This window comes from Lissotriton vulgaris, chromosome 7 (genome assembly GCF_964263255.1).
Source record: "Lissotriton vulgaris chromosome 7, aLisVul1.2, whole genome shotgun sequence".
NCBI classification, from domain to species: domain Eukaryota; kingdom Metazoa; phylum Chordata; class Amphibia; order Caudata; family Salamandridae; genus Lissotriton; species Lissotriton vulgaris.
This window is the reverse complement of record NC_141695.1, coordinates 1,341,807,008-1,341,834,056: the sequence shown is the minus strand read 5'-3', so window position 1 is coordinate 1,341,834,056 and position 27,049 is coordinate 1,341,807,008. Positions and strand designations below refer to the sequence as shown.

The window sequence follows — 27,049 nt, the reverse complement described above, 5'->3', positions numbered from 1 at the left end:
TTAGTGGAACAGCTCGAATCCAGCGCCTGGTGATAGTCGATGCCTCCTGGACCTAGTGGCTTAAGAGACAAGCTCACCTTCTTCACCTCCAAGCATGCGATATCGCCTGGTTCTTTCCTGGTCACTGGCTTGTGACCCAGACTCTGTCCCCTCTGCTTTCAGGTTCTTCACATCGTCGATCCACCCTTGGATCCACCCGGACACTTTTCCTCTGGTCGCCTGCAGCACTTCTTTGCAGATCTCCATAGAAAACAACGACGCAACCCGACACTAAAAGGCACCTATGCACCCGGCTTCTCTGGGTGAGGTAAGACGAATACTCCGTTGCTCCCGTGGGTCTTGACTCTCGAAGTGTCCTAGTCTAAAGGGGTTTTGTCGTAGTCCTTCCGGAAGTGTCCTTAAACAGTAACTTTGTAACTTCTTTGTTTCCCATTATAAGTCAACGGTAACTCGCAACTGTGTTTAGACACTGCATGTGTCTCCCGTGGGCCTCCTACTTCCTAACCTTTGGTTGTTTAGTGTAGTCCCAGCGATTCTACAGGCTCTAGGCCTTCTGTCTAACTCTCACGTGGTTCTTATACCCCTTCCTTAGTATATGGTTTGTGAGGCCCCTAGGGCAATAATGTAAAATGGATAAGGATATAAAATGACTTATCTAAAAAGCAGTTAAAACATAACACAAGTAAAATATTTACATGCACAAAAGTATGAACATTTGATCAAGGGCCCTTGGAGACAACTCTCGGTCTGAATACCTACAAACAGACGAGGAGTTGCCCGCTGGTGTTCTTGCGGGGCTCCTTCTTATACTGTCCAAAACACATGAGACGATAATTACGTCATCCCACGCCACCACTTATCACATACCCGTCCATTGTCATTTACTGGCCTGCTCTCTACCTTTCCCACCCGTAAGGTTAGGTATGGCCTTTTTCCTGTAATTGTGGTACATACTTCAGTCTAGACTGAGACCTGCCACTTGACTGGAAGTTTAAGAATAAACTATCAATGGACGACAGAAATGTGTTAGTATTGCTTCGAGGGGTTCTATTCATGTGTTAATCAGGCAATCTGCGATAATATTTCGCCACACTTAGCCTCAGTTTATCGGATATCTGGCTTGACGTAGCTGTGGTGGGAACTTCCCTTATTCTATTCATGGCTTAGGTGGGGGACGTGGGGTATGTTGCAAGATTTATAGAGGAACTTGACTTCTGCTGTTTGTGAGAAATATACAATGAGGTGGGGCCTGGTAGGGGTGCGGGTCCTTGCAGACAAGAGCAGCTGGGTGAATCTTGGGTCAGACCTGCTTTCTGCTTCTGTTTAAGCTAAGAGAAAATGGCAGTGCTCAGGGCAATGTAACTGAGGCCTGTAACCTCTAAGCAGCAGGGCCTACACAGGGGTCATGTTGTGCAGGTGACAGGTGTGTCCTTGGATAGCTTGTGTAGCTAAAAATTCTTCCTCCAACATTCCCCCCTCAAGTTCGAAATTCGAACTAATCAAACATCTTTAAACACCATTCGAACTGCATACTTAGCTGGAGATGGGGGAAGAGGCCAGGGCGAGTCGCAAAGAGGCTGTTCCTCTGAATCTTTGTCCTGCACTTTTCCTGAATCTGCATCTGTCTTCCCTAAGTTATCACACATTGTCTCATAGGGACGCATCAAGTCCCCCTGTGATGAACGTGGTTGGACTCTATGCACCTGGGCCTGATATTGACTAATTACAGGAATGTCTGGCAATGGGCGGGAGTCAGGAATGGTCAACTCCACTATGCTCATCATTGTCGTCTCTCCATCATCTCCCTTAGCCCTACGAATTCCAGTATATGAACCTGAGCCTGCATAATTCATCCCTATCATTTTAGAACTAAATTTCTTTACCCAGTATATCAGTATCTGTGATCCAAAACACAACAATAACAGCACACAGAAAATTGGCATTAAAAATTTAAGCACTGCAGACAGCCATGAAGGCATCCAGTTCAAATCGAACCAGCCATTTAAGAGATCTGCTTCAGCACCTCCTTCCTCATGCATCTCTTTCCCCAGGTTGTCCAAATCCTCGATGGCCTTCGTTAGTGTTCCGTTGTCAGCATCGGCCGCTAAAATAAACGTGCAGCAGGATTTTCCCACCTTGGCGCACACACCACCATTCATTGCTGTTAGCTGGTCTAGAACATATCTGTGCTCTAGTACCATAAGTCGTAGAGGTCGAAGTTCTTCTTTCACGGAGTTGAACCCATCCCGGGTGTTGTTGATAAGCTGCATTAGTTCATATCTGGTCACTTGCAGCCAGCGAGCATTGGCTTTAGTCTGGAACATGGGGATAACTCCCCCAAAAAAAAGTTCGGCATCATTGAAGAGTCTGTAATCCTGAGGTATTTTATGAAAAGGGCCATCTGAGAAGTATTTCATTATTTCTCTCTTCCCATGATGAAGCAGGGTAACGTCATCTGCCATTGGGTGTGTGTGGATGTGGGAAATGTTCGCTGCAGGGACAACAAGATGTAGTTCATGCATTGTCACAATGGAACATAGTCCTTGCCAGTGGGGGGGCAGCTGCAGATAGATGTGCTCGCCGCATGCCCAATAGATGTCCATGAGACTAGAAGTACCGTGCTGGAGATCAAAATTAAACACTGTGTGACTGCAGTTTGTGTTTCGGCCCACAGACACTGTTCCGGTACCTAGGAAGCAAAGGAGAGGAGACTTAAGTTTGTATGCTCTTTTAGGTTTGTACTTTGTACCCTCATTGAGTGTATATCTTCTAGTTTCTTGTGCCCATATCTCAGCACATTCCCTCCCAATAGTCTCATTGGTATAATGCTTATGCTCTTGACCTACAACCGGGCTACCTAAGGATGCTGCCTTGCATATTAAATCATGTGGCCCATTCCATCTGTTATTAAAATATATATTGGCCCTCAGGCGCAGAATGGGTCTCCACTGACAAGGGCATGCGTTATGGGTATGATTAGTCTGTTGGGATTCGGGTGAGTGGCATTTTGATGGGGGTGTTGGAAAGGTGAAGTATCCTAATTTTCTAAACTGATACTCCCAGACCTGTATCATATTAGCAGGTACTCCCATTTCATGGTAAACTTCCATTCTTCTCTCAAATTCTACTGGGTCAGAAACAACAGTGAACGTAACATACTTGTTGTCCCAGTCTGAGACGTTTACAAATGCTGTATTAATTTTTGCTGACTGGAGCTGTATCTGACCATGTATGCGGCAAAGGAACAGGTGTAGGAGACATTTGGCAGTGGTCGGTGGAATCTCTTTTGGAATGAGCAGTTTGTCTGCACCTACAGCATGTGGAATGTATGAGCACACAAAGCAGGAATCATTCGTGGCTTTCCTCCCCACCTCCCTCATGTCTCTGTACCACATATTATCTAACAATGCATTATGGGTACCATCATTCTGTACTGACACACCAGGGCGCTGGGAGAAAAAATCAGGCATAGAGTGGTGTTCGAATGTGTACACAACTGTGTCCTGGAGATCACTAACCCAGTTTGATATTTGTTCTGTGTCTTTCTCCTTACGTTGTGTGCGAGGGGTATATCTCCTTGGTGTTTTATTGCGACCCATTTTATACCTGACACTCCTTTTATGCTGACGGAAACGTCTAGGGACACCTTTCCCAGGGGCATTCACAGTGATATCAAGTACCCTGTCCCACTCGGTGTGGTCTACAGAGGGTGTGGAAGGTGTCGTGGGTACAGGGGTGGTGCAGCCATTGTCGGTGTATTCCTCATCTAGTATGTTACCAGGACTTCTTTGTCTTGGATGTCTGAATGGAAAGAAACCTAGCAGCACGGGTTAGGGCACACAAATAATCAAATAATTCAGCTTTCACAATCTCAGAAGACGTTTCATTGTCTACTTTAGGTCTGGTGGAAGGAACAACCATATTCATTGATCTGCCAGTGACAAGCTGGTGAGGTGTGAGGTGATGATCAGAGCTAGGGCTGTTCCTGAGTGCAAACAAAGCAATTGGGAGGCAATAGAGCCATTTCTTTCCAATAGTGGCACTTATTTTGCTGATCTTGGCTTTGAGCAATCCGTTGAGGCGCTTACAAATACCATTGCTCTGTGGGTGATAGGCTGAAGTAAGTTTATGTTTTAGTCCTAACATGGTGGCTATTATCTCAAAGATGGAGTTTGAAAAATGCCCGCCATTGTCACTGCGGATAGATTCTGGTAATCCCCAGCGACATATGACCTCACGAAGTAGGAAGGTAGCTGCGGCCTTAGCGTCACAATGGACACATGGTCCAGCCTCAATCCATCGTGAGAAGGGACATACTTCCACGATGAGGTATCGGTAGTTGTTACATCTGTCAAGCATGTCCACATAGTCAATGTGGAGTTCCCTGAAGGGACCCTTAGGCCTTGGTATTGTTGAAGCAACTGTTTTCATAGCTGGGTTGGGTGAATACTGCTGACAGATGAGGCACTGATGGACAAAGAGTTGTATCTGTTCATGTGCATTGGGGATGAACCATTCTGCCTGCAGGTTAGAGGACATGATATCACGAGGGACATGTGTAGGAAGGTGCAGCTGGGTAAGTGCTATTTGCAAAAGAGCCTGTGGCATGACAGGCTTCCCTGTCATTGTCTGTCTGTAAATAAAATCTGAGGCATCCTGTTGTACTCCCCTCTTCTTCCATAACTCTTTTTCTTCAGCCTGGGCACTTTATTGTATCTCTCTGAGGTGCAACTGTGCAATGATGTCAAACTGCTGTGTGTCATCAATTGTATATGGAAGTGTTGGGTCGGGTGTATCTGGGAGTGGTGACTTGCTGGTGTCCTCAGCTGCGTTTTGCATATCTTCTTGCGCTATTGGGGCTGTATCTTTGGCAAGCAAGATGGGGGTGCAGTCAGTCTGTGTCGGGGATGGTGATTGTGTACAACTCTGGCCTTTAGCTGCTGCTTTAGCAGCCCAATCTGCCATTGCATTTCCTCTGGAAACAAAATCTTGGCCGTTCGTGTGTGCTGCACATTTCACTACTGCTACTTCTGCTGGCAGTGTCAAAGAATCAATTAGTTCTGCAAGTAACTGTTTGTGCATTACAGGCGTGCCATCTGTTTTAAGAAACCTGCGCCTTTTCCATCTCAATATGCTGGAATGCGTTGTTGTGGTGACATATGCTGAATCAGAGTACACAGTAATTCTTTCATTAGCTCCATGCTTCAAGGCGGCTATTAATGCCACCAACTCAGCTGCCTGGGCTGAGTAATGGGGTGGTAATGTTATCTGCTGTACAATGTCCAGAGTGTCTGAGGAGTTATTCTGGTATGCTCTGACTACAGCTGCCCCTGTATGCCTGATCCCTGTCTCTTGATCAATCGTGGAAGAACCATCAACAAAGTAAATTACACTGTCTGGTAATGGGTCTTCCTTTGCTGTGCCTGACTCATCTGGGCAGTATGTGGCACAATCATGGGTGTCATCGTCAGCTGTCGCAATCGGATGTGCAAAGAACGTGGCTGGATTCACAGTGTGGCATTTTACAACCTTCAACGATGGTAATGACAGTATGACTTCATATCCTGATACTCTCTGTGTGGTAAGAGTTGTTTTAGCTTTCTGTATTATTGCAAAGACAGCATGCTCAGTGTATATGATGTAACAGGTAAAGCACGCCTGCGCACCACCAGATCTGGAGCACTGTACAACATGGCCGTTAGTAGGCCAGGACAGTTGTCATCCAAAGATCTGACACCATATGAGATAGTGGTGCTAGGAGAAGGGAGTAACTATTATGTCGACAAATTCACAGATGACTTGGCAGAATGGACAGAAAGTAAAGCCCCCCAAATGATGGTGTGGCCTCGAGAAGGGTCTTTTCACCCTGAGGACATGGCAACAGCTGAAGACTGTATCTTGAGGGGGGAGGGAGATGAAGACTGGGATTACAATTATATGCGCAGAGGCTTGAGAATATGGCAGAAATACGCACGCAGGTATGACAGCACAAGGCCCACAGGGGTGCTGCGCCAGCTGCCACTGCTATATAAAAATATCGAGGACCGTCCCATCTACACCCCTTGGTCCCTTATGGACAAGGACAATTTAAAAAAGCAACTTCCGCCCCTCACAGAGGGTGCTGGGAAGTGGATACAAGCCTTTGAGAAAAACACTGCAGGGGTGCCATTGGCTGCTGGAGATGTGAAAAGTCTGCTCGTTTCCCTGATTGGAGAGGATGCAGAGGAAATGTTCACACGTATTGACCACAGACTTTCCATCACAAACTTGGAACTGGATGGTAATCCTTTTAATACAATAAGGTCTGCCTTGTGGAGTGAGCTGCGTAGAAAGTTCCCTGATATCCCAGATATCGGGTCCCTAATGTCTCAGACAATGCAAAGCAATGAAGATCCTGCACAGTACATTACTAGAATGAAGGAAAAGTGGCAACAGGAGTTAGGAGAGAAATGGGATATAACAGGAGGTAATTGTAGGTTCTTCTACCATACAATTAAGAAGGGACTGCCTACTGCTGTGCAAGACAAGTTAGATGGAATAGTGGCAATGGAATGCAAGCCATGGGCAGAAATACAACACCATATCATTCACTACTGTAAAAAGGAGCAAGAGCAGGAGAAGAAGAGGCAGGTGGCAATTGAAAATGCGGCAGCTAAATTGGTGCAACAGAAATTAAAGACAAGCATTTGCAATGCAATAGGTCTCGCATTAGGAAAGTTTGAGCTATTGGTATTGTAAATGACAAATTTTGTATTTATGTTTTGATTTTGAAAATAGCGAAATTAATAGCTTTATCATTTACAATGCCAATAGTTTTAACTTTCGCAAATGTGACACCTACAGCATTTGTAATGCAATATGTGTTGTATTTACGTGACTTAGATGTATTGATATTACAAATAACAATGGCTTTTAATTTTTTTTAATAATTAATACTTAAATAAAAGGTATTGTAACTTATAATGGCAATAGCTTAAACTTTTGTAAATAACTTTTGTGAAGATTATGTTCAGTGTATTTTATTGTGACAAAATCCAAGAACAGAAGTGAAATAACATCTTTTTGTGACATTTGTAATAAAGCTTGAAACATTGAGAGAATATATTTGAACCAGTTGTTGTTGAATGGTTGCACAGATTGATGCTGTGGTGGCTCTGAGTGATGTTGTTGTGGCGACGAGTGATGCTGTGGCGTTCAGTGATGCTGTGTGATGTTGTGGTGCCCTTGAGTGATGCTGTGGTGGTGCGATAAATAAATAGAGTGAGGGTGATGGATAGATAGAGTGCGGGCGATAGATAGAGTGAGGGAGATAGATAGATAGAGTGAGGGCGAAAGATAGATAGAGTGAGGGCGATAGATAGAGTGTGGGCGATAGATAATGTGGGCAATGGATAGATAGATAGGAGGGAGGGCGATAGATAGAGTAAGGGCGATCGATAGAGGGAGGGTGATAGATAGTGTGGGCGATGGATAGTGTGTGGGAGATAGATAGGTAGATAGGAGGGGTCATTAGATAGATAGAGTGAGGGCGATAGATAGAGTGAGGGCTATAGATAGCTAGATAGATAGAGTTAGGGCGATAGATAGAGTGAGGGCGATAGATAGATAGAGCGAGGGCGATAGATAGATAGAGTGAGTCCTATTGGCTATGTCATTGCTTGTTTATTTATTTATGTACTTAACTCGGTTCGGCCATATGCCGGAGTTTACTACCCCCACCCTGCCTCTCCCCACAGCACTCCCTCGAGGAGCCGCCACTGTCCTGCCTCTGCTGCAGTACCTTACTGGGAGCCCCTGCCTCACAGCTAGCACTAACTACTAGAGAAGAGCGTGGCCGCCAGCCTCTGGAGGGCCGAGGGTGACTAGGCGTCCTGGATTTACGAGGACAGTCCTGGTTTTGCACCAGCTGTCACATTGGATTTCAACAATTTTAGCACATGTCCTGATTTTTAGAGAGAGTCGACTAAAGACAGAGGGAGGCACGTTTTTATGTGTTTCATTGTAGGGCAAGTTAACAGCTGTTACCAAAAAGTAATGTAATGAACATGCAAGATACTGGGTTTAAAAGTTGCAATTAATTTAGTCCCTCGGTTCCACATTGTCTGTATTTCGGTGTATATCAGCGTTGTCATTTAAGTCATTCTGTGTGCCTGGCAGATGTAAAATTGTAGTCCTTCTTCTATGTTTGTTAAACATCCTGGTCTTTTAGTTTTCAAAATGTGGTCCCACGTATAGACCTCCACTGGCTACCCGTCAATAAGAGGATTACTTTCCGACTGCTTACCCACGCACACAAATCACTCTACGACATCGGACCAGATTGCCTCAACTCTCGACTGTCCTTCTACACCCCCTCCCGCCAACTTCGCTCTTCCAGCCAAGCACTCGCCACTGTCCCTCGCATCAACAAAACCACCATGGGAGGCAGATCCTTCTCATACCTGGCTGCCAAAACATGGAACTCACTCCCCGCTTACCTTCGCCTCACCCAGAATCACCTTGCGTTCAGAAAACAACTTAAAACGTGGATATTTGACAAATAATCCCCCTCCCTTGGGATATCTAGTCCCCCTCCCCTCCCCAAGCGCCTTGAAACCCTCCGGGTATGTAGTGCGCTATATAAATTTTATGACTTGACTTGACTTGACTTCATATGCCAGCCTCACATACTCAGTATAGCCTCAGTTGCCCATGTATGACTTTACATCCCGAGATGTAGCCTCGAGTGTCCAGTGCGGCCTCACATGCACAGTACAGCCTTCATTGGCATTTCGCACCCTGTACCCCAGCAAAGTTCCTAAGAATGTTAGAAAAAAGAGAGCAGTGGACGAGAGTGCCCATTGATGAGTGTCGGTGTGAGTCAAGGAGGCAAAGAACAAGAAAGGGAGAGTGAAAGGAAAAGACGGTGAGGTGAGCTGAGATATGAATCAAAGGCGAAAATAAAAGTAGACTGAGCAAAAGTCATTAGAGGGGAAAGAGAAGAGGTAAGAACAGAAAGACGGAGAAATGAAAGAGGGAGCAGTCCGAAGAGAGGCTGCTTGAGAGAACTGGGAAGAGAGAGAAAGTATTAAGAAGAGGAGAAAAGCCAGTCAGAGGCAGGACAAGCCAAGACGAAGAAATAAAATTAATTGCAGGACAATAAAGAAAAAAGGCAAGTTCGGAATAAAGGATTTTAAACGGGGAAAAAACACGTGAAGGTAAATTAAAATGATGGTAAAGAAAATCAAAACACGCTAGATGAATTATAAGTCATAAATAAACCCCTGAACAATCAACACCCTTCAAAGGCAGCCGAGGGCATTTGTTAAACAACTACCCCCAATTTTATGAGCAATCTTTTTGTCAATAAATAGAACCCAGCTCACGGTTTAGCATTGCCAAGCTGAAACAAAAAGAACTGTTGTAAACGCAAGTGGCTGTAGGTCAAATTCAGTTAGCTTGCAGAGCATGCAAGGAAGCGATGAAGGCAAGCATCGTCAGTTGTATAATACATTGCTACCACTAGTCTCGTCCTATTGGCGGTGCGCATGTTAGGTGCCATCTTGCCCTCACTATTTTTTAAGTTCACATATAGATTGTTGTGATCTGTTTCTGATACATCATTCACAGCTACACTCCTTTATGTTTTATAGGGGTATTTTAGCCCAGTGACTGTCATCTGTAAAACATACATTTTAGAAATTTAGAGGCAATAAAGTGGGAGGTCACTACCTCTGGTTGCAAGTGAGGGATGTATATGGAGAAAGAGTTATGGAAACCCCCACCTCCACCTATATAATTATCCTAAAAAGAGGTTTCTTTGATGAACGTGTATTGATATTACAAGGTGAGTGGAGGACGACCTGTTTGTCTTTTTCCCTCTGTAGCTTGTTATTGTTTGTGTAATGAGCAGGCTAGCATTAATCCTCACTTATTTTCTAGCTGAAGGAAGAGAAACAGACCGAATGGAGAATAGAATAAAATTACAAAAAAACGTGACTGTTGTGAGGAACATGAATTAATTTGGAGATAAGGAGGGCAAAAAGAGGAAAAGAGGGCAGTGCAAACTTTAATGCTTCAGAACAGTTAAAATAAGAGGAGCAGCTGACAGTGTGCCCCCAGATTAACCGTTTTGCTACTTGTCTAAATGTAGTTACTATTTCTTTAAATAGGGACTAGAGAAGCAGAGAAGAGTAACAGGCCGTTTTCATATGTATCTTTGGTTTTCTGTCTTAAGGCTATAAGTGTTTACGTAGCTCGAATTACCCTACAACTAGTGTATTACTTTCAAAGTGGTTACACATGTATACATGTTTTATGTTGACCGTATAATAGATGCTCTGTATTCTTGTTTCCCTTTAAGCTCATCTCTATTTGCACCCTCTGCATATTATGCAAAATCATCTTCGTTACTATTCTAGCCCATCTTTAAAAGGTTTTTTTGCTAATTAATTTATACGTCAGATTTACCTTTCTCTCAATTGCGATAAATTGGGTATCTATATGGGTGGAAGCTTTGGTGCAGATACAGTAGCACAAAAAAAGGCTACTGTGAGTGCAACATTTGCATTAACCAACGTAAAAGTATTTTTCTGTGGTACAAACCTGTTGCAAATGCCCGGTCAATGCCTCAGAGATTATGTCGGGATCAATTTAGATTACCCAGTCTTTCGAATTAAAGCACTGCCTTAAAAGTAGCAGACCGAGACAAAAAGGGCTGTTGCTCTCAGGGAACATTTGCATAACCACGACAATCCGGTGTGTTTAGAAACACACAGGCAACACACAACTGATGCTGTGTCTGCTCACTGGGAGTATTCAACAAGAACCAGCCACTGAAGTGTCTACATTCTGAAACAGCCCACTTCTCACTTGGTATATAGCTACAGCAGAGAAAGCATCATTAACAAGCTCTTGGAATTTCTGTGGGGAGGGGGGAAATGGGAGACAAAGTACGGCCGGCCGTGGGCAGCAACAGCAGGGGTGACTAATTAGGGGGAGGAGAAATGCCTGAGCAAACGGCAAGCTCGTGCACGGGCACATAAAAACAATGGCCTTGGGTAGTTTAGCTGAGACCAAACGAAAGGATGTACGCAACGCCTTCTCCTAAATGCCCCTGACCGTACATATCACACTCAAAGGGCAGCAAAGCGAAATCAGAACACACGTATTGAAACTGCTCTGGAGTTTCGCCACCACAACAACATCAGCAAAAACAAGCGCAGGGTAGTCACAAGACTATATTTTATTGGCTTTGCCCGCATTTTTATGTTAAAAGCAGTAAAAAAAAAACATTCAATAACTTAGTGAGCATTCGAAATCACCGCCGCAGCCCTGCTCCGTGTAAACCGGAAGTCAGGCACTTTTGGCCGAGACGGGGGCGGGGCCTGCAATCCAGCAGGAAGTTCCGCCCGCCGCCGCCGAGGAAGCAGTGAAGCCGGCCGACTCCGACCAGTGCTGCAGAGGAGACACGAAACACGCCGAAAGAGCCCGGTGAGTGGGGTGGGAGGGGAGGGGAGGGGAGGGGAGGGCCAGGGCCAGGGCCAGGGCCAGGGCCAGGGCCAGGGCTAATGTGAAGGCCTGTGTGTATGCGTGTGTGCGTGCGTGTGTGTGTGTGCATGTGTGTGCGCATGCGTGACTGTGTGTGATTGAGAGAATGCGAGGCAGGGGATAGTGTGCCTGCGTGTGCATGCGCGCGCCTGTGTGTGTGTGCGTGCATGCAGAGGGGTGGGGGCTGCCTGTGTCTGTGTGTGAGCGAGGGCTTGCGCCTGTGTGTGTGCGTGCGTGCATGCAGAGGGGTGGGGGCTGCCTGTGTCTGTGTGAGAGCCAGGGCTTGCACCGCGCATGCGCAGGTATCAGACGCGCGCTCCCGCGAGGAAAAACGCAGCTCGTAACAGATTCGTGTCCTCATTCCCAACTCATTCCCCATACGGGCGGCAAAAGGTCTGAAGCAGACACTCTCAATGCTCACGCATTGAGAGTAAGGTCTGCTCGACCTAAAAAAGGAGGCTGTGGACACAATAATGGTAGCCACACCAGTGGGTCGAATGACTACTGTCACCCAATTTCCACAAAATGCCCAGAGCGCATTACAAGGAGACACGCAGGCAGCAGTCCAGCAGACACAGGCACAGCACCCCAGAAACAATCAGAGGCAACAACAGTATTATGATAACAGACAAACAAGGTCATCAGGAATGCGAGGAAGAGGTAGGGGGATGAGCTATCAAAGACCCACACAGCAGCCAGGACCCCCACTGTGTTACTACTGTCAGCGACCAGGGCACATGATAAGGGAATGCCGCACTAAAATATATGTTGAAGAATCAGCAGGCAGAGGGCAACCACAGCAAGTCCAGGTACCAGTGCAATACGTTCAGCAGCAGACACAGCCTCTGCAGCCCAACGTAGTGTACACCTACCCGTCTGCAGGACAGCAACAGCCAATGTTACAGCAAGTACAGTTACAGACACCAGTCCAACAAACACAGCCACAATTGGTTCAACAACAGGTGCCTGTGTACCAAATGGTGCCACAGACACAGGTTCTTGTACCTCAGGGAGCCACAGTACTGCAGCCCGCCAATCCGGTTCTGCAGGGTACAATACAGCAACATCAGGCTGGAAGGTACACCAGCTAGGATAGCCCACAGAAGACCCTAGTGTGTCCCTTGTTGTCGTGCCTCACAAATATTAGAGAGGACCCAGTTGTGTATGTCACGATCAACAACAAAACGTATAAGTTTCTGATTGACACAGGTGCAACATTTTCCTGTATAACAGAGGGAGCACTGCCTATTTCCAATCAAAGTGTAGACACACAGGGTTTCTCTGGGGCAATTACAAGGGTCCCTTTCACCAAGCCAGTACCAATGAAAATAGGAGGCAAAAGCATTCAGCAACGACTGCTTTACTCGACAGAATCCCCCGTAAATTTATTGGGCCGTGATCTTATGGCCAAATTAAACATGACAATTCATTTTGATGAAAAAGGCACAATGACTTGCTCCATCCCTGGCACATCACTGACAAGAATGATGGCTGTCACTGTGGACTCTTCCATGAGAGACCAAATTAGAGCTCGCCCAGTGGATGAACTAGCATTCTCCACAGCTGTGCAAATGGTCATTGCCAACTCACCAGAGATGGCAGGGCGCACTGTACAGCTACCCAAAGAATTTCTTTTCCGTCCTCAGTTACAGGACATGCCAGGCCCAGACAAATATGATCCTAGGAATACAATGTTTTAACTTAACACCAACATATGGTGTCTTTATAGCATGTGATGACTATGGCCAGGCATGGGCCTGTGTCATTTTTATTGAACCTGGACATCGGGTAAGAGACATTACAGATCAGGAATTATTCGGTAATAGAGAAGACATTGTATACCAGGTTCCAGTCCCCGTGTCAGTGACAGTTGAAATCAGAACACCAACACAACTCACAGTAATTGATACAGCACGTGACTCAGACCTAGCTCAGGTGCCCAACATCCTTTGGACTACAGGTCCCAATGATGTGGGGCTCATTCGATCAGCAGAACCATTCAAAGTGACGCTGAAACCTGACGCCATTCTTCCCAGAGTGTGCCAGTACCCTTTGTCCAAAGAAGCCGAAGAAGGAATAGCCCCCACAATTCAAGCATTACTGGATCAAGGTGTGATATATCCTTGTATCTCACCTTGCAACACCTGTCTTTTTCCTGTGAGGAAACAACAAACAAATCAATGGAGGCTAGTACATGATCTTCGCTCGATTAACAGCATAGTGATACCTGAGTTTCCCATCGTCCCTGACCCTTCAGTGATCCTTACTAACATTCCACAAAATGCAAAATACTTTTCCGTCATTGACCTGAAAAATGCTTTTTTCAGTGTCCCACTGCATCCTGAAAGCCAGTACCTATTCGCATTTTCATTCAGGCATAGGCAATTTTCGTACAAAAGGCTCCCTCGGGGCTATTGTGAGTCCCCCAGTGTGTTTAACAGAGTTGTCAAGGATGACTTATCAAATTTCCAATGTGACAGCACCTTGCTGCAATATGTCGATGACATGCTCCTCTGCAGTGCAACAGAGCAAGAGTGCAGAAAAGATACAATTGCTCTGCTTACAACATTAGCACATAGAGGATACAAAGTAGACAAGCAAAAACTACAATACTGTCAGGAAGAAGTACAGTATTTAGGTCAACTGATTTCAGCATCAGGAAGAAGAGTTACACCAGGAAGAGTAGAAGCAATAAGGAATACTCCAGAACCACAGACAGTTAAGGACATGCAAAAGTTCCTGGGACTAGTGAACTATGTCAGACAGTGGATCTTTGATTATGCTACTATAACTGGACCACTCTTGAAAGCTGTCAAAATGGCTAAGGACAGGCATAACAAGATTGACTAGACACCTGAAATGACATCAGCATTTGTAAAATTAAAAGATGAGATTACAAATGCACCAGTGTTGGGATCTCCTGATTATACAAAGGAATTCTATCTGTTCACACATTGTAATGGACAGGTCATGACAGCAGTCCTCACCCAGAAATACCCCTTGGGTCCCAAACCAATTGCATACTTCAGTGGCATGTTGGACTCAGTGATGAAAGGCCACTATCCTTGCGAACAGGCTCTTTCAACAGCAGCATTTGCCGTTGAGAAAAGCACCCCCATAGTCATGGGCTCCCCTCTGACGTTGTATGTATTCTCCTAGGATGTCGTCAGGTCTCCCGTGGTTACCTAACACTGTGAGATTCTCTACCTCTGTCCTTCTTTGCCTGTACCTCCTTTCCGCCCGTTCAAGCACATTGGTCAGTCCTAAGTTATCAATGTCTACCTCCCTGAGTTGGGCCCTGCGTGGTGCGGCTACAGGAGGTGATGCCTGGCGCACAGGTGTCTGTGGCAGTGACCTCTGGGGGTTGTAGTTAGGGAATGCGCGAGGGGCTTGTGTTAGGTTAGCTGCTGTGTCGCTCTGTGGTGGGGCTTCACCCTGGGCCTCATAGTCTAATTGTATCCATGGCCTTTGCGGTGGCCTTGTTGTTAAGATAAATGTTTTCTTATCTGCGCACTCCCTGATTTGATATCAATATTGCTCAAAAATTTTTTGTGTACAATTTACAAAAGATAGGTGTGCTGCTTGGTGATAGGGCAGCCAGCCCAAAGTAACAAAAGAACCTCCAGTGGAAAACTCCACTAGTATACCAAGCGCGCTCCCAAGTATTAAAAGTATGACAATTATCAACAATTGACGCCTGAATATTACAATTAATCACACAACAAGAAAGGTTTCTTCTTCAAAGACCAAGAATTTTTATATAATCATTTACTTGTAAATCTCATTTTCCAACAAGTCAGTGATAGATTCAATTAATGCAAAGTTAATGAAAAAAATGACAAAAATAACTCAACAACACTAGAATGCTGTGTTTCTACAATTAACACTCTGCAGAAAAATATTCTGATACATTAGAGAACATAGTTGAGAAGTAGGCCCAATGCATTTCGGGGGGATTCCCTTCTTCAGGGGCACTGCAAAAATAAAACAATGTATAAGTCATTCATATTTACATTTTTTTTTGATAAACCTAAGGGTACAAGAGTGAATTATTTACGATGCGGAGGCAGTTCATGGCAACCAGCTGATAATACATGAATGAATATAAACGTACAAATTGCAACATCATGTTGTATAACATATGCACTATAAACATCTTATCCAGGTCAACGGAGAAACCCCAATTGCTAAAGAAAAAGTGCGAAGACTGTATTGCAGTGACTAGATACAGACACTGTAATAAACAAGGTTATTCTGTACAAGTGGCAACATTCCTAATGAAAACGTCATGTTATTATAAGTGTGAATATAAAATGACTCATATACTCACATCTCAACTATTCTGAGTCACATAGTGGATTAGGGGATGTTTCTACCATATGGAAATTTCGAATACGATCCTATAAACTGAGGACAGAAAACAACAAAATGTATGTTTATCAACCACTTGTTATCTAGGTGATCACTGACCAACCAGGTCTTCTATTCATATAGATCACAACTTACTTGATGTCATTGCAAACTGTGGCTGATAAATAATTGGATTCCGCGAGGGTAGTCAATGCTGGATGTAGTCTAAAGTATGTGAGCACCTAGTCCGTCTGTACTAAGCGGCTTTCAACCATTGCGAAGAATTCACACCACAGCAACTTAAACAATTGGAATTTATAGCCAAAAGAGCGTTGAGCCAACGACTGCACGCTTCAACACTTATCCAGTACCACAAGGTACAAAGAATACCGCGAGGACTACGATTGCCTATTAAACCGCTGTTATATAAATTCCAGTATAACAAAAGATTCATGGAAAAGTGGCAGGCAGTGCTAAATAAGTGTTCGTTGGATTTAATCCTTTTATTAATTGAAGAACTCTCCAAAACTATCAAGGAGCTAGAAGAAGAAATAAACATCATCAAATTAGATATGTCCAATCGTTGTGAGGCGGATTTCTGGAGACTCACGTTGGAGGACTTGAATTCTAAACTTGACACTTATGGCAAGGAAATTCAAGAAAGAAAATTGCGAAAATTCAGGAGAGATACTATAGATTATAAATTGAATGAGGTATACACCTGGGCAGAGGTGTACGCCAAAAGGCGTCCTTTTCAAAAGCCTGCTTCATCATCACAGGAATCTATAGTTTCGGATAATGAGATGGATCCATCAAGACAGCCGTTGTCATCGAGACAAGAACCAACAACATCAGGAACAGGAGATGGAGTGAGTGCAGCAACTACATCTACTCCTTTTTTAGACAAGGTTCAGGGAGGAGGGAGACCTCCAGACCTCCAAAGAAAACCAGGAGGAGTAAAAGACAAGGAAAAGGAAACAAAGGAAAAGGAAAAAGAAGTCCAGGATCGCGAAGCGGAAGCACGGAACCTGACAAGCAAGGGGAAACCCTCGTGATTAACATCTCGTCTAAGCAACTGACTACAGCCCAGGAAGTGGTACTCAACAAAGGGACCTCTTTTGTACCCATCTACAATACAAATAAACTAGAACTTGAAGTATCAGTTTTTCGGTTTCTACGTAATCTGAGATTGAAGCACTTTTTCACCAATGTGGTACCTACAACAGAGGCACAACCACTGGAACAAGAAAGCGAAGATTCGGAAATGAGGCAGTTTAGACCTAAAAGTACATATATGTCCCCGGTGACACATAAACTTTTGGACACTTTTGAATCTTTGATACGCCATGACCTCAACAAATTAAATCTGCAACCAAAGATGCGAACAAACATAAGAAAGGATGAACTGGACATCCTTCGGAGACTGAGTGCAGAGGATCAAATTACGCTTCAGATGGCAGACAAAGGTGGCGCCCTAGTTGTAATGGATACGAGTTTCTATGTACAGAAGGTCAACGAACATCTAGAAGATCTTACAACCTACCTACTATTGGAGAGTGACCCCACTGATAATTTCATGTCAACACTCCTAGACAAAGCAGAAGAAATAGGATGGATAACACCCACAATGCGAAGGTTCCTCACAGTTCAGTACCCTAGAAGACCCAAACTGTATATGCTCCCGAAGGTGCATAAATGTCTAAATGACCCACCATTTCGACCAATTGTTTCAGGCTGTGATTCCATCTTTTCACCATTGGGACAATTAATTGACCATTTTCTGCAAAAATTCGTCCAGACTTGGCGGAGTTATGTAAAAGACACCACCCAATTTTTGAACTTGTTTCAAGAAGTACAGAGTAATTATAATTCGGACTGGCTAATGTGCACCATAGATGTAACATCGTTATACACATCGATCCCGCTTAAAGATGGAGTAGAAGCTAGTGAATGGGCACTGTTACAATTACCTGACCTAGAAGTTAACAAAGTTTTCATCTTGGAATTACTGATTTTCTGTCTCCAACACAGCTACCTTACCTGGCAAGATAGATTTTATCTTCAAGTAAGTGGAACCTCAATGGGTTTTTCAGGCGCACCAGCGTACGCCAATACCTTCATGGCGCAGTTTGAGGACATGCATATCTACAAGCAGGAAGCTTGGGCTTCAAATTTAGCCTTCTACATCAGGTTTATAGACGACATATTTCTTGTCTGGAAAAGCTCACGAGATTTATTAGAACATTTGATTGCTGAACTGAATAACAAGCATGCAAGGATCAAATTCACGCACGAGATAAGTCAGCAACAAATTCACTACCTGGACGTTCAGATAACTCAAAGAGCTAACAGATTGGAAACATCAGTATACACAAAACCCACTGATAGAAACAATCTATTGCTATACTCAAGCTTCCACCCCCCTTCATTAAAGAATAATCTTCCATACTCTCAATTGTTAAGAGTCAAAAGGATCACTTCCAACTCCACAGATCTACAAGCAGCCTTAGATCAGCAATTAGAGAGATTAAAACAAAGAGGTTACCCTGTAGAGGTCTTAGAGATGGCTATGAGTAAGACTGAAACTAAACCCCGTGAGGAGTTGCTTACAACTAAATCCAAAGAGAAGACAAACAGACATGTGTTCGTGTCTAAATATTCATCGAGATCTCAGGCAATCAAACACATTATAAAATCCAGATGGGAACTACTGAGACATGAGCCTGACTTTAAGGGATTATTCGATGAAGAACCTCTATTTGCGTACACAAGAAGCAAGAATTTCAAGGAAATTTTGAAAACCACAGTTCCTGAAGGTCAACTTTCATTTAATGGAATGCGCAAATGCTATAACTGTGTACATTGCAACAATGTAATAACAGGGAATACCATCCATCACCCACAATCGGGTAAAAGCATTTCATTAAAATACAATGGGGACTGCAACAGCATGAATGTAATTTACACCATCAGATGCCCATGCGGTCTACTTTATGTAGGCAAAACCTCAAGAAAACTAAAAATACGCATCTCAGAACATAAGAGTACATTCAGAACAAAGTCCACAAAGTCCTTCTTTGCTACACATTGGTTAGAACATCAACATACCAATGCACAGCTCAGGTTTACAATTCTAGAAATAGTCACAGCCAAACAAGATTACAATCATTCCATACATCTAGCTCAGAGGGAGGCCTGGTGGACAAAATTCTTGCAAACTATGGTCCCTAGTGGGCTCAATGACAGGATTGAATTGCAATGCTTTTTATAGTTGGATTTACATAGCCACCTGCTTTGTTAATTGCACTGAGGAAATGATGCTACACAGGTCAATTAGCCTACCTGCTATGTAAATTGTTCTGAACAAATCAAATAATTCAAATGTCGTTATTATAATTGTTTAAGCAATTTTGTACTATTGTTAAGCAACATCCAACAATTCATATGTTTAAACGACATTTGGTTTCAAGCAATTAATAATTTACATGGTGACTTGTTTTGTTTTGTTTTCACTTCATGAACTCTTATCCAGGCTTCACGCTATTTGAAGGAATCACACAGACTTGGCTTATTGGAGGTCACATTTATGATTCCCAGTATCTCCCTTGTTTTGATAGCAGCTGGTTTACTTTTTATCCGAATAGCATCCCAATCTACTTCATTTATTTAACAATTTTGTTCAGGACAGATATATATAGGAAAAACCAAGCGTTCTATGCACTCTCGGCACACTAATATTATGTAGTCACACACAGTGGACCAATTGTGTTCCGCGTCGGTGAATTTTATTTAGTCTAGTTTTTGCATTACTCGCAGTAGCAGATGAGATAGACACTACATCTAGCTATATCTAAACATGGATGGAAATTTCAAGCTTTGCGATTGCACCACATGATATATCAGCGTGAGATATCATACAATCTCAGCGTTTCGGTCATTTTAGTTCACAGGGTCGCTACACAGTTGGGTGCTTCCTACTGTTTATCTGTTTAGATGAATGATTAACTGTCCGTTTCTTCACTTTATTTAGAGTGAGAACGAGGGTTCATATCAATGCAACACATTAAGTGGAGGTAACAGTGTAGGACGCATTTGCTTCTCTGCACCACTCTAAGATGGCCGAACATAACTTAGTCCTTTTGCTCTGTCGATGGTAGTCACAAGGGCGCTCAGTAATGAATGCTACAATGTAGTCTCATTTCGGTTTCTAATTTTCTCGGGTATATAACAATGTAGCACACCATTAACAGGTTAATCTATGGTGGAGTGCGTGAGAGGACGACCGGGAACTGTTAAAAGTTAAGGTGAGTTGCAGTTGGCGGTGGCATTGTTAGTTTCGAGTTAGCAGATTTTAACTTGTTTAAAATAGACTCGCTTACTCTTTTCAGATTTAAAGAGAGAAGCTTATTGGTAATTTGGTGAGGAAGTGCACTACTGGGGTGAGTGTGAACATATGAAAAGCAGAGCTTAATTGGTTAGTGAGCATGAACACGGTGTTTAGATGTGTACGTTACAAAGCGCTGCATTACGGAATCATGCCAATCACTATAACGTGAAGAGTAACAGCAAATCGGTTTCGCCGAGGGGAAACGATGTGCATTGGTTTGGCAGGCAAACGGTTACAAGTGCGCATTTGATGTTTAGAAATGCACGGTTTTACCTAGCGTTCTATTACGTAACTAGCCAAGCGCGATTTAACGTGAAGATTAACAGTCTACCAGTTTCGGTAAGGGGAAACGATGCGCGGCATTAGGCTGTTTAAATTTAAATTAACTTGCTCTTACATTAATGCCAAGAGCTTTGACATCTAGGGAAGATTTTAAATGATCGGTTCAGCTTGTCTTGCCATTTGGAAGCCAAAAATGATGGCGTTAACATGCGAGTATTAGAACTTCACCGTGTAGATGTTTCAGAATGATTTTTAGTTTTTTACTTAAGAGTGTCTTCTGCAACTTCCAATAAATAAAGGGGAGTCTTATTTCTCTTTGCTTATTGCACTACAGACAAAGAGAGTATCGAGAATTCTTCGCAATGGTTGAAAGCCGCTTAGTACAGACGGACTAGGTGCTCACATACTTTAGACTACATCCAGCATTGACTACCCTCGCGGAATCCAATTATTTATCAGCCACAGTTTGCAATGACATCAAGTAAGTTGTGATCTATATGAATAGAAGACCTGGTTGGTCAGTGATCACCTAGATAACAAGTGGTTGATAAACATACATTTTGTTGTTTTCTGTCCTCAGTTTATAGGATCGTATTCGAAATTTCCATATGGTAGAAACATCCCCTAATCCACTATGTGACTCAGAATAGTTGAGATGTGAGTATATGAGTCATTTTATATTCACACTTATAATAACATGACGTTTTCATTAGGAATGTTGCCACTTGTACAGAATAACCTTGTTTATTACAGTGTCTGTATCTAGTCACTGCAATACAGTCTTCGCACTTTTTCTTTAGCAATTGGGGTTTCTCCGTTGACCTGGATAAGATGTTTATAGTGCATATGTTATACAACATGATGTTGCAATTTGTACGTTTATATTCATTCATGTATTATCAGCTGGTTGCCATGAACTGCCTCCGCATCGTAAATAATTCACTCTTGTAACCTTAGGTTTATCAAAAAAAATGTAAATATGAATGACTTATACATTGTTTTATTTTTGCAGTGCCCCTGAAGAAGGGAATCCCCCCGAAATGCATTGGGCCTACTTCTCAACTATGTTCTCTAATGTATCAGAATATTTTTCTGCAGAGTGTTAATTGTAGAAACACAGCATTCTAGTGTTGTTGAGTTATTTTTGTCATTTTTTTCATTAACTTTGCATTAATTGAATCTATCACTGACTTGTTGGAAAATGAGATTTACAAGTAAATGATTATATAAAAATTCTTGGTCTTTGAAGAAGAAACCTTTCTTGTTGTGTGATTAATTGTAATATTCAGGCGTCAATTGTTGATAATTGTCATACTTTTAATACTTGGGAGCGCGCTTGGTATACTAGTGGAGTTTTCCACCGGAGGTTCTCTTGTTGTTAAGATCCCACCACTGTGTTGCCTTGCCTCATTTGCACCGCTTGCCAATTCATTGAGTGTCGGTGGTTGTTGCCTTTCACTCAGCTGGCCCAACCCACCCATCAGTTCTGTCATTCTTTCATTTTTTCTATCATTTTGTAAGGGCCTTTGCTGATAAGTTAGTGCATTGTCAGTGGCGTTTCCTACGCAATGCTCGAGTGGCATGTCCCCAACTGTTCTGCCTGCTTCATGGTGTAAGTCCTGTTTTGTCCTCCACCTAACGATATCTCTTTCATTCATTATGCCAGGGAAACGTTGTTCGCCATCCCTGTTCTCTTCAAGAAACTGTATCTGGCGCTCTTCCTGTCTGTTGGGACCATTATTAAGGGGTCGCCACTCCTCTTGGCGTGTTTGCGCTTCGCAATACTGCTGGATGGGGGTCAAAAATGGGCCATAATGTCTAATTCTAGCCTCAGATGTGTTGTGTTCCCTTCCAATGGACATCGGGGCTGGGCCGTGAGGTCTGGGGAGAGGCATGTGAGAGCTGTGCTGTGAACCTCCTGAGACCCTATCACTCTCTCCATCTTCATCTAGCTGGGGGCCTGGGGTACTGGATGCAGGAGTCATCTTTATTGTAAACTGCGCATCAATCTGACCTGCAATCTGACCTGATGTTCCAGATGTGGCACCCTGTATCACTTGGACTTGGGGTCTCAGTGTTTGGTGCATGTGCGCACTATCTTGTCTACTGTCTTGCGGACCATTTGCAAAGTCTGGGGAGAAGGCATCACGGTCTGGGACAGAGATATCTTCATAGCCTACGGCTGCCCTATCATTTGTAGTTTGTTCTAGGTCCGTTTTAAGAACCAGTTCGGGATAAATTCGAGATTCAGAGTAGGCAGGTGGGGGTGCTGTGGGCGTTTCGGGTGTTTGGGCTGTGGGTGCTTGGGCTGTGGGTGCTTGGGCTGTGGGTGCTTGGGCTGTGGGTGCTTCAGGTGTTTGGGTACTTGTGTCATTTTCCCTAAAGACAGCCCACATAGCGAGGGTGTCCTTACGCTTTTTGAGTCTATTACCAGAGTATTTACCTTCCAAGAAAGTTCTCGCATGGTCTAGCACTATCTTGTCAAAAGTCCCTTCTCTGGGCCAGGAATGTGGCGCATTTCGTGTGAGTTCATGCAATTCATTACAATGTTTTTTAATGCGCTTTTCCTGGTCTGTAAAGTTTTTTATCACGTGTTCCAGGGGCGTTGTCATTGTTACTCAGCGTGGGGTGGGAAAGGGATAAAAGGTGTACCTCCACTGGGGGCTAAAGTCAGAGTCACCTTCTGTAAATCAGTTGTGTCTATTCCCAGAGTAGATATTAGTGCCAGTATAACTGTACCCACCACTGGTGGGACCTGGGCTGAGGATACTGAAGGATCCTCAGTAACGGTAGTAACGCGCCCGTTCTCTAAATGGATTGTGATTTCAAATCTATTGTTTTGTGCGGGATGTTTGTCCATATCCTAGAGTTATCTTGGGGGGCGGGCAAGTGGTGGCGGAGAAGTCTGACAACTGTGCTCACTGCTTACTATGCGGTTTTGTAAATATGCCCACAGTAAGGGGCAATGTGTTGTGAAGGGGTGTCTCTGCAGTTGCTCAACAATGCTGGGTGAAGGCTGCTGCCCCAGCTGCACGTGCAGCTCTTGGGCGTGTTGCTCACAGGCCAGGGGCAAGTCGGGAATGGACAGTCCCTGTAGGAGCAATGTGTAGAATTCGCAGTCTGGTGAGGTACGGGAAACGTGTGGGTCTTCCTGTCTTCCCTGGCAGCTTGTGCTCAGGGACGATGAGGTCACCAAGGGCGGGACGGTGAGGTCAATAGTTCTGCAACTCACTAAACTCTCCACTGAATGACTTAATTCTATAGAGGTTTCTTCAGCAGTATGTGGTGCTGGTGGGGTCACTCGTGACACTTGCAAGGGTATGTGTGGTGTCTCTACCAATGAAGTGGAATCCTGTGACACTTCACGTACGAGTTGACTATTGTCAATGAGGGGTGTGTGAGTCTGCACTGGGAGGCACAGTCGCGTCAAATGTAGTGTAGATATTTTTATCTCTGTGCCTTGCGTGAGTGGGAGTCCTAGCAGTGTCCACGCCTTAGCTACCAAGGGGATCTGGCGTCTGTCAAGTTTAGTTATAGTTCGTGCGTCAGTGTTCTGTATTGCCACTATCTTATCGTCCAATATGTGCAGGACCACCTCAATCTGATTCTGCCCACTCTGGCTCATCTGTACTTCCTTTGTTTATATGTGCGTATATGTACTAGAAATAGGTTGACCTCCTGTCAGTTGTTTTCGGGGTCGGGGCAGTTTACCACAAGCACAATGCTTCTATGATGACTGGATACCTCTTATACTCATGTATCCTATTCCTAGCGTGGAATGCAGTTAAAAAAGAAACATTTCCTATTTATTCTACATGATCTGTAGTCTAAAAATAACGCAGAGCAATTCCCTGAGACTTCCCTTGTGAAGCCTGCAGTTGCTTGTAGAGGGAAGGGGAAATCCTGAATGCCAGAAGTGCACGCAGTTTAACAGCAGCAAGAAAAAAGGAACACAATAAATATATATATGTGACAACCGTGGGGCTCGAAATGCCGTAGCTTATAGACTCTCTTCAGTTAGTCAGTGGCAGATCAACATACATGGGAAACACAGAAATGCATTTACAATCTCCCTAGTTATTGAATCTCGCTAAAAGAACAGTCTTCAAATGATGGTCACAAAATATATTAGCAGCAGCTTCTACTTAGCGGGTCCCCTCCCTAAATGATAATGATGGTACGGGGCCAGACATAACAGTTGTGCACAGCAGTCCCTACTTAGCGCCCCCCCCCCCCTAAGTGAAAATGATGGTACGGGGCCAGACACCACAGTGATAAACAGAAATTCGATGTTCACAGTTTATAATTAGCCAAGGAAAGATGAACAATCACAATGCGCTTATATATCAATAGTATAGTATAGTCTCGCTATGGTCAGCCTCTGTGCCAGCCAGTGACTCCTAACAAAAGAGGCCATGAAAACAGTAAGGATCACACAAGTTCGTTCTATGAACCTAAAAATATATTCAACATTAAACACTAGGCGCTAACATGCAGGTCTGTGCCTGAACAAATATCTAAAAAGAGGAAAATAAAATGTAAACACTTCAACAATTCTTTTACAAAAATCACGCTCTATGGCCACTAGAGTGTGCTAGAGTGTTTTCCTTATACATGAGAGGTGAACCAACATTTATTAATAAAACCACGTTTATCTTGGCAAAAATATAATGCCTACAATATGAGCATATAAACTTCTTAGTCCCGCACAGAACTCTTCCCTTGACATACAGCAGGGGATATCACCGCTAAATTAAGGAAAGATCAAAGGTCACGGTAGCTAATCGGACCTGCTGAAACTCCTTCTTTCTCATGGACTACTGACATGAGAGATTACCTCGTCTCTGTCACTCCTATCAAACAGAGGATCACTTGCACGAATATATTGAAAAGATGCTAGACGCAACCCTTTCCTTCCTTGACACCCTGTTGCAGATGTATCAAAGGTCCTCCCACTCTCTGGAGAGGCACCGCTCTTTAAGAGTAAATAAAGAATAAGCCTTTTCAATTCGACTGCTACAATCCTTCTTAGCAATCACAGAAGAAACAGCAAAAACATGAAGCTACTTTTAGCAACAAAAAACACATGTATCTCAGTAATTACCCAACTGTCAGGTTCAGTCTCCACATAGCAAACAATCCCTTCCTCTGCGCGGAATCAAATAACAAGGTTAACAGACAGGAAGCCTGGACCATTGGCAGATGTACTGCTGCATCACAACAAGCACACCATTCGGCCGCACCCAAGAGAGAGATAGCGCAGCGGCGGGCAGACACAATATTATGTATTATGCTTACCCTTCAGCGCTGCGCTCCCCACTCAATGGTCCAGCAGGACGGCTGCAGAGTCGTTTAGCAGTTTAGTACTTCCTCCTTAGGAACCAGCTGCATCCTGTCAGTTTAACTCCTTATTATCACGTCGCGAGGTCACCACTTGTTGGAGGGGATGATTTATTAGGGGCAGGAGGGGCCAGGGGGACTCAGTGCAGCAGCTTTCAGAAGCCGCGCTGGTGAGACCGTGAGTGAGAACTAAGGGGAATAGAACGGCTTAAATTGCACCGGGGCAGTCCTGGACCTCTTGCTCTAAAACAGGAAAAAACATACATATGAGCTTTTGGAGACTGAAGCTTGGAGTTGTACAATTTATTTGAAGACACAGCTTCTAGAAATAATCAGTGATAGCATAAAAATCATATAGTACTTGGCCCTGTACCCAGCATTCTCTTGAAAGTCACATGGACCAGTTTGAGTTTACAAAGAACAGTTTAACATTTGCTAAGAGAGAGAGATTTTGCTTTAAGTACACCTATGAGCACTGAGGCAGATTAAAAACGGTTGTGCTTGTTCACATGGATGAATACTCACATTTGCTTATAAGTGTAATCCTGCAAGATACATTAGAATGCAGAGTACATGTTATTTATCATTAGGTACGTTCACAATGCTATATCAGTGAGATGTCCTAAGACCACGATATAAATGCTTAAATGTAGGGAACAAGTTAAAAAGTACATATGCCGATATAAAATGACTTATCTAAAAAGCAGTTAAAACATAACACAAGTAAAATATTTACATGCACAAAAGTATGAACATTTGATCAAGGGCGCTTGGAGACAACTCTCGGTCTGAATACCGACAAACAGACGAGGAGTTGCCCGCTGGTGTTCTTGCGGGGCTCCTTCTTATACTGTCCAAAACACATGAGACGATAATTACGTCATCCCACGCCACCACGTATCACATACCCGTCCATTGTCATTTACTGGCCTGCTCTCTACCTTTCCCGCCCGTAAGGTTAGGTATGGCCTTTTTCCTGTAATTGTGGTACATACTTCATTATAGACTGAGACCTGCCACTTGACTGGAAGTTTAAGAATAAACTATCAATGGACGACAGAAATGTGTTAGTATTGCTTCGAGGGGTTCTATTCATGTGTCAATCAGGCAATCTGCGATAATATTTCGCCACACTTAGCCTCAGTTTATCGGATATCTGGC

General features: G+C 43.8%; 2 protein-coding genes across 2 annotated transcripts in view; one reads left to right on the top strand and one right to left on the bottom strand.

Annotated features, from left to right (window-relative positions):
- The window catches only part of LOC147703652 (uncharacterized), a 1,900,603-nt gene that overhangs the window by 268,669 nt on the left and 1,604,885 nt on the right, over positions 1 to 27,049 (top strand). The window lies entirely within an intron of this gene.
- LOC147703654 (syncytin-2-like) lies at positions 1,500 to 2,624 on the bottom strand. Its single transcript, XM_086928941.1, has one exon. It carries the CDS (start codon positions 2,601 to 2,603, stop codon positions 1,500 to 1,502), a length of 1,104 nt encoding a protein of 367 aa, XP_086785067.1. The 5' UTR covers positions 2,604 to 2,624.